Source organism: Danio rerio, chromosome 21 (genome assembly GCF_049306965.1).
Source record: "Danio rerio strain Tuebingen ecotype United States chromosome 21, GRCz12tu, whole genome shotgun sequence".
In the NCBI taxonomy this organism is placed as follows: Eukaryota; Metazoa; Chordata; class Actinopteri; order Cypriniformes; family Danionidae; genus Danio; species Danio rerio.
Window position 1 is genome coordinate 33,932,909 of NC_133196.1, and position 12,092 is coordinate 33,945,000.

Sequence of the window (12,092 nt, forward strand, 5' to 3'; positions counted from 1 at the left end):
TACAGCTTACACTCCGCATGCCCTGCATATATGCACAGTGTTTACATGTTTATTTTTCAAGTGTATGTCATCAAATCATAGCTATGTTAAACACTTAATTTACAAAGTTCTCCAGCAAACATTGGAGAATAAAAAACACTTCCAGGTTTTGAAAATCATGAAATTATATTTAAGCATGTCGTTTTGTTTATTTTTGACTTGGACCAGCCATTAATTTTATATAAAAAATATGATTAAACCTAACCCCAAGTGTTCAAATAAATAAAAAAGTATTTTCTTTACAAAAATATGAAATGCAGATGTTTCGTAACTGAAGGATTGTGTTTTTGAGCGAATCAGTTAAGTCAGTGATTCAGTGATTAATCCCCAAAGATTCATTCTTTAACGAATCTGCTGTCTGAGTGATTATTTGAATTAATGATTCAATGATTCATTCAATAGGACAGTCAACTGATGCAACCTGTTATTGCATTTTCCCCAACATTTCATATTTGTATATTAAAACTGATTTAAAAAAAGCTCATAGCATTTCTTTTGGATTACTTAAACGTGAAAACATTTATGTTACATTTGAGCTGCGTTTAACTGCATGAGTAAAAATACAAATGGCACTTTAGCCTGTTCACTTTTCTTTGGAGTGGAAAAATAGCTCTTACTGATACTGAATTCAGTTGATATAATGTAAAGTGAATGTAACTTTGGAAAAACACATCAAAACATTAAAGTCAAGCTCTGGTTAAAGACAATGCAAAAGTAATTGAAATTGAAGTCTTCTTAACTTTACAAATGAGCCACATTCAAATGCAAACTCTTTTGTTTTGTATTTTGAAGAGTTCCATACACGGTGAACCATAATTATTGAATGACATATACAGTGACATATCAGTGAAAAACCTTCCCATAAATATAGAAAAAATCATTTTAAAATACTTTAACTGCATTAATCATGAACAACCAGAAGAAAAAAACATTTAAAAAAAAAAAAGTCAAAAGCCTAAACTTATTTAAATCTATAGAGCCCTGCACATGACACACAAACAAAATATCTGTGTTGTGGCCACAAATTAATTAACTTTTTGATTAACTAATAATTAATCTATATATATTCTAGTAGTATCAGCACTCTTCCAGCCTCTTCACCTGTGTGTGTTCCTCCACCTACAGCGAGTGCCAAACCAAGGACTAAACTCAGTGTGATAAATACTGCAGCTGTTGGACCACATAATGTATTTTTAAGACTTTTACAGGCTAGAACGTAGCTGTTTAGATTGCAAATATGCAGTTCATTTATAATGGTGCACATTCAAAAATGTGTCGGATTATTACGGAGTTGATACTTCCAGCTCATTGGCAGTTCAGCCTCTCCTTCCCCACTGAAAGAACTTTTCAGGTGGGAATTCAGGAGTCTGATAGATTTATGTAGGGTAGCCAATTGTGAAAGATATACAAATGTAGTCAGAATTATTAGCCCCCTTGAATTATTAGCCCCCTTGTTTTTTTCACAATTTCTGTTTAACGGAGATAAGACTTTTTCCAACACATTTATAAACATAATAGTTTTAATAACTAATTTCTAATCACCGATTTATTTTATCTTGGTCATGATGACAGTAAATAATATTATACTTATTTTCCAAGACACTTCTATACAGCCTAAAGTGACATTTAAAGGCTTAACTAGGTTAATTATTTTAACTTGCAGGTTAGGGCAATTAGGCTACGTTAAGTTATTAAGTTATTGTATTACTATGTTTTATTCTGTAGACTATTAAAAAATATATAGCTTAAAGGGGCCTATAATTTTGACCTTGAAATAGTGTTTAAAAAATTAAAAACTGCTTTTATTGTAGCAGAAAGAAAGCTAAACAAGACTTTCTCCAGAAGAAAAAATATTATTAGACATACTGCGAAAATTTCCTTGCTCTGTTAAATATCATTTGGGAAATATTTAAAAAAGTAAAAAAGTTCAAAGGGGGGCTAATAGTTCTGACTTTTACTGTATATATTTTTTGGGAATATCTAAAGGCAAATATTTGGTTGCAGTCAACTAATTTATGCTCCAGAGCTAATAGATTGGACTGCAATGTTACGTTTTACAGCGTAAATTTATGCTGATTGAAAACTTCTATATTTAAATTAAATTATTTTAAATTGAATTAATGAATACTGGCTATGGCACTGCATGTATCCCACTAATGCTGATATACAGCCATATCATAGTGCTGCTCATATAATATTGCTGATAATGATATAATTTTAAATAGGATTTATACGGTCTACAGGGCTCTGTAGAAAGCTACAAAACAAAATAAGAATATTGGAGGACATAAAATGAGGTATCAGTGAAACAATTACATGTGAACACCAAACAATTCTAACAAACAAATATTTCCTCCATTTTCAAGTTTCACAGATTTAGCACAGTGACAAAGATTCATTCCAGCAACTTCCATTCAATAGTTCAATACAGAACATCCCTATACAGATCAACAAGAGATGTGTTCTGTGCCATTCAGTGAAAACACTTGTGCTGTCCAAAAACACAAAAGAGGCAGAGGATCAGGGTGAGCAGATTGGGCAGCACACACAGACTGTGAGCAGGCACAGATGTGTACACCACTCGTTCATTCAGATTCTGGACAGGACGGAATATTCCAGCCATTGGTTTGTCTGTTCCGAATAACAGCAGCTTATCCATTGATTCCATCTAAAATAAAATAAAAAAGAACAAAGCCAAGATGCTAAGTACTTTTAAAATTAAAGTAAGCCACTAGTTGAACTCAAGTGTTTATGAAGTGTTTATATACAAAAACAGAATTGAAAATCATTGAAAACGAACTCTTTAGTGTAGAGACATTCACACACAGCACAATGTACACTGGAATACAAACTTGCAAAATAATCATACTACTTTTATTAAAAAAGAAGGCATTTTAACAAATTGAGTAGGTCCCTTGTTAACAATCTTTTAACTGAAGTGGTAGAGAATTTACTTTAGCTAGTGAGTGAGAGATATTTAAGCTACCAGAGTAACCTAATTTGCTCCTGAGCTGTGTTGTGTATGAAATAGGGGCTAAATTGTATTTATTCTCGACAAAAGAGACTGGCAGAGTTATATTTTGAGTTGTATTTTGAAGCTTTAACATATATGAGCTGTTTACATGTCAGCAAATTTCACAATATACACATTAAAATAACAAATGGTACATTTAATCAGATCATATGCCTATTCAGGGTGGCGCCAGTGCTTAATTTGAATCGGATCTTGTTCTGGAAAATGTCAGATATCTATGTTTTGCATTCTGATAATTATTTTAATAGATCTGGCATTAACTTATGCATGGTGAATACCTGTGTGTGTGTGTGTGTGTGAGAGAGAGAGAGAATGTGAATGAGTGCAAGTGACGGTAGTCACCATGTGTAAGTTAAAGCAAAAGGCACGTTTAATTATTGGCCCTCAACAATATTTTCAGCCAATCAGCTTTCTTATGTTTACAATCACTCATTGGTTGGTGATTGTTTCACATGCAGTGAGCAGCGAAAATAATGGCATAGTGGCCTATCTAAATAATATTTGTATTTTCAAAATGGTGAACAAGCAGTCCCGCATATTTACATTTTTAAAAACCACTAGTGAATCTGATAATGAGCTTGATCAAAAGAGATCTTGAGAGGCTGGAACTGCGCAAATGGCTCAGGATAGCGGGAGACAGAAGCAAAGCAATCTCAAGTCAGCCAGAAAACATGACAGAAGAGGTAACTGTGGACTCTTTTTGAAGGTTAGACTGAGCGAGTCATTTAATAAAAAAAAATTTTCACATGACACATAATGGTGAAGTGAGCTGAATAGTAATTGTTCATGATTTATGTTTGTAGCTACATGTTTTTATTATGCATTACTGACCTATAAAGTTATATGGCACAAATTAATTAAAGTTAAATTTATTAAAAAAATCACATCATGTTCCAGGAAAACTGGAATTGTGTGGGGGACGTCGGTCACGGTAACTTTTATTTCCTGGTTTTGTTCTGGAAATTATTTATTTACCAATTAAGCACTAGGTGGCACTGAATCAATTCATAATCTGTATATCCTGCATTTTGTGTTCTGACAAGCTGTATGTATGAAATGGTTGTTGCCAAAACTGCTCCTTTTTAGTCTTCCTGCCTCTCGCATTTTCAAAAAAAAATTCCACATAGTATGTTGAATGCAAGCTTAGATGGACGTAAAAGTAAGAGAAGCCAATGTACTATAGCCACTAGCCAATTAAACTATTCCTTGCGTGTGCATATTAATGATTCTATGTGAATCGTCTGAATCTGTGTTTTATTCCAATTAGCCTTTTTTTCCCACAGGGATTTAACAATGGTATGCAAGGTTCAAAGTGTGTCATTAATGTACTGAACTCGTTTTATTCAGCAACGCCTAGGTATATCAAATTCATTCTATGGCACTTTTAAGTCTTATATTGGTATTTCCGAATTCTTTCTTTTGGAGGCAATAGTTGTATTTGTTGTGTTTTTTGATCTTTAAAATGCTGATGAATTCAGCATTCAGAAACATTTACATTACACACTACATGAATGGTGATATTCAAAAAAAGCATAGCAGAGGCACTTCAACTGAGATCTCCAGAGTGTCTCCTGAGATAATGAAAATTGTAGGCTTTTTTGTGTTAATTAAAGCCAGGTGAACATACTATGATTTCTGAAACTAATTTGGCAAAATCTAACAGATTCCTCTGATCTTTGGCCAAAATCAATAGTCTTTGATCAGTAGTTCCACCTGTTTGCAGACCACCAGTTAATGACCATTGCAATACAATTTCACATCAAATGAGATTTTACCAATGTCAGAAGTTTTGCGTGAAATTCTGGACAAGTTTGTCCATTATTAATTAGTCTGGATTACTGACAACTAAGATCCTTTGACTTATAAAGGAACACTTATAAAGTTTAACTTATAGCTGGGAACACATTTGTATAGTCTTACAAACAACAATAATAAAGGACAATTATTTGATTTATGCAAAAAAAAAAAAAAGAAAAAGAAAAAATCTGTACCTGCATTTTGCTTATGCCTATAGTCTGTTGGAATACCGTCCACAAAACAGCTTCTTCACAGCTTGGTGTGGTCAAGGAGCCTGAGTATCGATAGTACTTTTGGCTATTGACTTGAGGGATGATGTCACTCAGTTTAAAGTTTTCAACTTTACTGGTGGTGTCTTTTGATCAGGAGTCAAATAGCAGAAAAAGAAAGCATGTTGAACATTTACAAATGGATAAAGAATAAGACATTTAGTTGTCAAAAATGAAAAGTACTCACTTTCATGTCTGACTTTTTTTAAAGCCTCTATGATTCTCTCAAACTTTTGGTTTTGCAGTGCAGTCACCTGAAGGTGGATGACAAAAGTCCAGGATTAATCAAGTTATTATATACATGGTAAATAATGGCATTTTCCCAAAATGGCTGCAAAGTGAATAAAGTTTGGTGCTGTTAAACTCAAAAGTACAAAAGGTCAACATTAAAGTAGAGCATAAAAGTAGTCATTTGGAGATTCTTAAAAATATGATAACATTATATGAGGTAAAGCTGAAAATTATTAGAATTGTTTCTTTGTAAATAGCTTCACTAGCTCTACATGGCATATTCATGTAATATCACATCTGTGAATGAACTGAAGTTTTGGTTCTTGGGTTTGATCAAATCAGAGATGGCATTGCTTTCTTTTTTAGATCTTAAATTCTAGCACTTATTCACCTGTATTACATAGAAATTCTTCACAAACTCAACATTTTATATTTGTGTGTTAAACTTTTGTCTGTAACTTTGAAAGGTTAAAAAACTTTACCTTAAAAATAAATGAACTAGTTTCCAAGCAATGACTTCTAATTTTCAAGTAGTTTTTTTTACTAAAATGAATAAAAGTAATATGAAAATAAAAATACCTGCATAAAAAATATGTTTATAGGTGTTTTAATTAAACTTAAATGAAAATAGAATTTATTAAACATTCACAAATTCATTTTACCTAACTCATTTGACTAATGCAAGGCAAGGCACTTTAAGGGCTTTTCTTTTTATACATATGAGACAATCTGACGAAAAGTGTCAAAAAAGAAGGCAAGTGCTCTATCCCCATTGAGTCATTTAGACTTTTTGGGTATACTTTTAAGTTAGAAATGATCATTGTTTTTTTTTTTTGTTTTGTTTTTTTTAAATATATATTTATAAACAACCAAACAATCATGTCTTCTCAGACTAGCATGCATGAGCACTATAAAATTACTCATGAAAACAGAAAAAAACTGTTTTTAAATATGAGACAAAAGTTAACCGTACCTCAAAAAAGAAGGCGAGTACTGCCACCCCTGTAGAGTTTTGTAGGGCCTTTGTCAAGTTGATGTACTCTTCTCCAATGTAAACAATATGGAGCTGAGGGACAAAACACATAAATAGTATTCATCTTTGAGCCCGTTCACACTTGGTATTGAGATTAGTTTTTATACATCAGTTCACGACTGGTTTCTAAATGCAGGTGAAAACAAGTTATGAAAAAAATCCACTTTCAGCCACTTCAAGATGTAATTTGTAACAAGTAAGAAATGATGTATGACCCCCTGACATGCTCTTTTTGTTGCTATGGTTGCATTAGACACAAGCCTTTCATGTGCTTTAAAATAATGTACTGTTGCTCATTTTTAATTTTAAATTTTTATTTAGAAACGTTAACCCTGTGTGCGGCATTTTGATTTTGAAGGACAGTTTTACCCATTCATAGACAATAAATGGAAGTTAGGAGATCGTCTTTGTGAACTTTTAGTCAAGAGCTATTCACATTGCACCATACACAGGCCATTACTGGTTGAAAATAAATTTGGCCAAATTACGTTCGTAGAGTAAAACGAGGCAGTGAGGGCGAGGCAGTGGCGCAGTAGGTAGTGCTGTTGCCTCACAGCAAGAAGGTCGCTGGGTTGCTGGTTCGAACCTCGGCTCAGTTGGCGTTTCTGTGTGCAGTTTGCATGTTCTCCCTGCCTTCGCGTGGGTTTCCTCTGGGTGTTCCGGTTTCCCCCACAGTCCAAAGACATGCGGTACAGGTGATTTGGGTAGGCTAAATTGTCCGTAGTGTATGAGTGTGTGTGTGAATGTGTGTGTGGATGTTTCCCAGAGATGGGTTACGGCTGGAAGGGCATGCGCTGCGTAAAATCTTGCTGGATAAGTTGGTGGTTCATTTCACTGTGGCGACCCCAGATTAATAAAGGGACTAAGCCGACAAGAGAATGAATGAATGAACACAACATGTTATTGAAGCATGGGGTGTAAACGTTGCTCTCAGAAATAAGCTTTAATGATGAAAAAAGTTTAACATTCCTGATTCGAAAACAAACCCATAGCGTTCGGTGTATGACCAGAGTGGAAAAAAGTGGCTGCTCACTTTATAGCTTTCCATCACCTTTATTTGTATTGCACAAGCTTACTTTGCAATACTAGATTGAATGATCAGGAAAAGCCCACACGTACACCTGGCTATAGGTCTCAAAAACAGGAATGTAATTAAAAGAAGATAAAATATGTAATTAAATCATCAGGTATGAACAAGAATGTGTCTCTCTTGTATACTTGTGATCCCATGGACCAAAATACAACACTTGTAAACAAAGCCATATAGTAACTTGAAGACTGTAATGGGTCTTCTTGCAAGCTCAGCTGCCACTTTAGGCGAAAGACTCTCATGCCACCCCAACATTTATTAAGATACATGTGGGACATTTTGTTTGATAAATTACATATGCTAAACAAGTTTGTTTTCTTTTTTCTTTGTATTCTGCAACATAACTAAGCAATTTGGGCTGGGCGATTGGTCTAAAATTGAAATCTCTATTAATTGAACATTTTAACTTGATTACAATTAATGAGAGATTATTTTATTTATTTAATACATTTTTTGCCCTCATAGTTCACTGACAAGTTTTGTACAGTAAATGTGCTCACATATTACACAAGATTTTTGAATAAAGAGTCTAAAAAATATATATTTTTTAATAATTGAAGGAAACACACACTATCTACAATCTATGATTATTTATTTAACATCAGTGGTGAACAACTGAAATTAAAACACACGTTGACTAAATAACTTGCACTTTTTTAAACAAAGTTAATTATTTTTAGTGTTTTTCAGAGATCAGATGTGGCTGCAAAGTGGCTGCAGAAATATAATTCAGCCTTAGCTTTTACCAGAGTCGAGTCACGTGACTCCACAAGTGGTATGGAAAGTAATTGAAAAAAACCATTCTAGTAAAATGAGATCGATTATAGGTTCTGAATGTCAATATTAATTACTTTTCGATTAATCACCCAGCCCTACATGCAACCATGCTACAACTGCTGTTGCAAATTACCAATGCATTGCATTATATACCTACAAAGAATGCCAGTAGTGGCAGCCTGGCAGATAAGTAAACACATTTTTCGGGTTTGAAAATGCATCAAGCATCGTACTGGCTTTTTTAATTTAGAAAAAAGACCAGTGCGCTGTGTTTTTTAATCTCTATAGACAACCAAATAATCATCTGTCTTGTCAGTCTAGTATGAGCCCTTTAAAATTGGCATTTCAATTAATTTAATTACAGCAATTAATTCAATTAATTTAATTTAACAACAGGAAAAAACACACGAATGACATTGGGTGCTTTCCAGCTCAGAGTTGACTTTTCTTAAATTCAGGCACTCTTGAAACACTTTTGCAAAAACGCAAGGCACACTTTGACACCCCACAAAACACTGCAAATACAAAACAAGTTTAAAAAGCTGAGTCTCTCCGCGCAAAAAAAAAATCTTTTTTTATTATTGGTGCCTAATGCATTGATTAATTGATCATTTAAGCACAATAATTTCAAGTGAATGTCCAGTAACAATTCTAAGAAAAATAATAATAATTAAATCCCTCTCCACTTTGCTCTCCCTTGCTGTTCCTACATTAGGCAGCTGTCTAATTCTGATGGATTCTCACCTCCATGGGATAACGCTCCCCATCTACAGAGTGCTCTGAGCCCTGACTGCCATTTTCTCCCCAGTGCAGGTGAAACTGGACAGCCTTGTATTTGCCTTTCAGATCTCCGCCACTGAGATGTGCTGATGGAGGAAGTGTGAAGTGAGCTGGGAAGAAGCGCATAATATATTAGTAACTTTAATATTAAAAATACATTATTACAGTATTTAAGACAACATTTAAGTGAACATGAGTAGTACTTTAATGCTTTAAATTGAAGTGTATTGTAAGGGCATATTTGTACATTTCCTACTGTAAATATATAAAAACTCATGTTTTAAATCTTAATATTAATTGAGATCGTAACTTCGATGAAATTTCTCAATATTTAGCCAATTTTCTACACACAATACCCCATAATGACAATGTAAAAATGTTTTTTGAATATGATGCCACAAGCTTGGCACACCTGTCTTTGGGAATGGTTGCCCAATCCTCTAGGCAGTACCTCTCAAGCTTTATCAGGTTGGATGGGAAACGACAGTGTACAGCCATTTTCAGATCTCTCCAGAGATGTTCAATAGGATTTAGCTCTGGGCTCTGGCTGGGCCACTCAACACCATTCACAGAGTTGTTGTGAAGCCACACCATTGATATTTTGGTGGTGTGCTTTGGGTCATTGTCCTGCTGGAGCAGTCGCCCCAGTCTGAAGTCAAGATCACTCTGAGGCAGGTTTTCATTCAGGATGTATCTGTACATTGCTGCATTCATCTTTCCCTCTATCCTGACTAGTCTTTCAATTCCTGATGCTGAAAAACATCCCCACAGCATGATGCAGCCACCACCATGCTTCACTGTAGAGAGGGTATTAGTCTGGTGATGAGAGGTGTCTGGTTTTCTCCAAACATAACGCCTGGCATTCACTCCAAAGAGTTCAATTTTAGTCTCATTAGATCAGAGAATTTTGTTTCTTATGGCCTGAGAGTCCCTCAGATGCCTTTTGGCAAATTCCAGCCAGGGAATGGCTTCTGTCTGGTCACTCTACCATACAGGCCTGATTGGTGGATTGCTGCACTTTCTGTAAGGTTCTTCTCTCTCCACAGAAGAACGCCGGAGCTCAGACAGAGTGACCATTGGGTTATTGATCACCTCCCTGACTAAGACCCTTCTCCCCTGATCACTCAGATTAGATGGTAGATTGGAGGTCTACAGACAATTCTTTTGTCTTCATGATTGGTTTGTGCTTTGACATGCACTGTCAACCCTAGAACCTTATATAGACCGGTGTATGTCTTTTCAAATCATGTTCAATCAACTGATTTTACCACAGGTAAACTCCAATAAGCTGCTGAAACATATCAAGAATGATCAGTGGAAACAAAATAAACCTCAGCTCAATTTACAGCTTCACGGCAAAGGCTGTAAATACTGATGTACATGTGATTTTTTAGGTTTTTCATTTTTAATAAATTTAAAACTATTTAAAATTTTTTTTCACATTGTCATTATGGGATATTGTGTGCAGAATTTTGAAGAAATAAATTAATTTAATCCATTTTGGAATAAGGCTGTAAAATAAAAAAAGTGGAAAAAGTTAATCGCCATAAAGACTTTAATTTTAGCTAATGCATAAACCTCAATTTCTAAAAGTGTACAATTTATGAATAGTTTTGTGGTCCAGGATCACATATCTCTTTTATGTTGTACTGTTATTTATAAAACAAAAGAATATAAAAAGTATATATATTTATTCCAAACAAAAAATAAATAATAACAGGCTACATTTATTTCACTTCATTTCACCTGAATGTCCATGATTTTCCACACTCATGTTGAAAGCATCCTCATGACCATCAAAGATAAAACTGGTCAGTTTTGGGTCATACTTCACTTTGCTTGTGATGATGTTGATAGGCGATTGCTTCTGACCTCCACAACTTGTATAATTTATTTTCCACTGTGAAGGCCCTAGAACAAAACAGTTATAAAGCACACTGCATGGTCTCAACAGCATTGGATTGAATGAGAAACTGTCAACGAGGACTTTGATTTAGCGATGACTATGCAAAAACTTGAGTGTAGGTACAAACTATCGCGTGTGTTTGTTCTCACCTTCACACGTGTGGTTACAGGATAGCTGGCTCTGGTAGCACCACTCACCTGGAACACAGAAAACAACCTGATGTAACTGGATCTATGGAGCGCCGCTGGAAAGTAATCTCATCCGTGACTCCAAGCCAAGGTTCAGAGAGGTCTTAGTTATGATGGTGGTCATTAACCAACAAATTTGTTTATTTTGAGGCCATATAAAGCCTTTGATTTACAAAGTTATTCCTCATAATTAGTGAGCCATCTAACTGAGTGCCTCGCTTGATCTCAGGGTTTGAAAAAATGGAGAACATGTGCTTGAATGTAATGGAACTTTATGACCCACCGTCCACTTGTGCATCAGTGAGACCTTTCATCCTATTCAGTTTGCACAGAAAGGAAAATTCTGTCATAATTTAATCACCTATGTTTTTTTAAAGACCCCAATGACGTTCTTTGTATGGAAAAAAACTGAAACCTTACAGCCATACAGGACCAGACATTGTACATTTTTACTCAAATGTCGCTTAATAAATAGATTTTCCCTTTTATGTAAAAGTAAAATGCATGTGTCCTTATTTAAGCCACTGAATAAAAAAGATTCTGTGATTTTTTTTTTGAATCTCGGAAATGTTTTTATAATGTGTCTTGCATTTCCAAGTGGCTATTTACACAACTTAAAACTGCAATAAAAAAAATGTGTTTAAAATGGTGCAATTATTATTATTAATGTTTAAACAACAAGAATTGTAATATCATTTATGTGTATTAAATGTTCAGATTTTAGTCTTTCATGAGTATAAAATATTTAAATGTGTTCCTGCAATCAGAATTATTTGTCGGAATTATGAAAAAGCTTATAAGCCCACATCTGCTACAAATCAAAGTCAGAGTTAAAAGATGTGAACTCAGAATTGTTAGATATAAACTCATGAATACATGTTATGTCTGCATCTGTTCTGTAGATATAAAGCATATGATAAAAAGATGGTGTATTTTAATGAAGTCCAT

General features: G+C 34.4%; 1 protein-coding gene across 1 annotated transcript in view; it reads right to left on the reverse strand.

The window, feature by feature from the left end:
* Positions 1-806: 806 nt before the first annotated feature.
* The window catches only part of ca4c (carbonic anhydrase IV c), a 15,178-nt gene continuing 3,892 nt past the window's right edge, over positions 807-12,092 (reverse strand). Inside the window, 7 exon segments of the mRNA NM_001386230.1 lie at positions 807-2,707; positions 5,065-5,225; positions 5,327-5,393; positions 6,344-6,436; positions 9,015-9,160; positions 10,797-10,961; positions 11,106-11,153. Of these exon segments, the coding sequence (NP_001373159.1) occupies positions 2,513-2,707; positions 5,065-5,225; positions 5,327-5,393; positions 6,344-6,436; positions 9,015-9,160; positions 10,797-10,961; positions 11,106-11,153 (875 nt within the window). The 3' untranslated portion in view covers positions 807-2,512.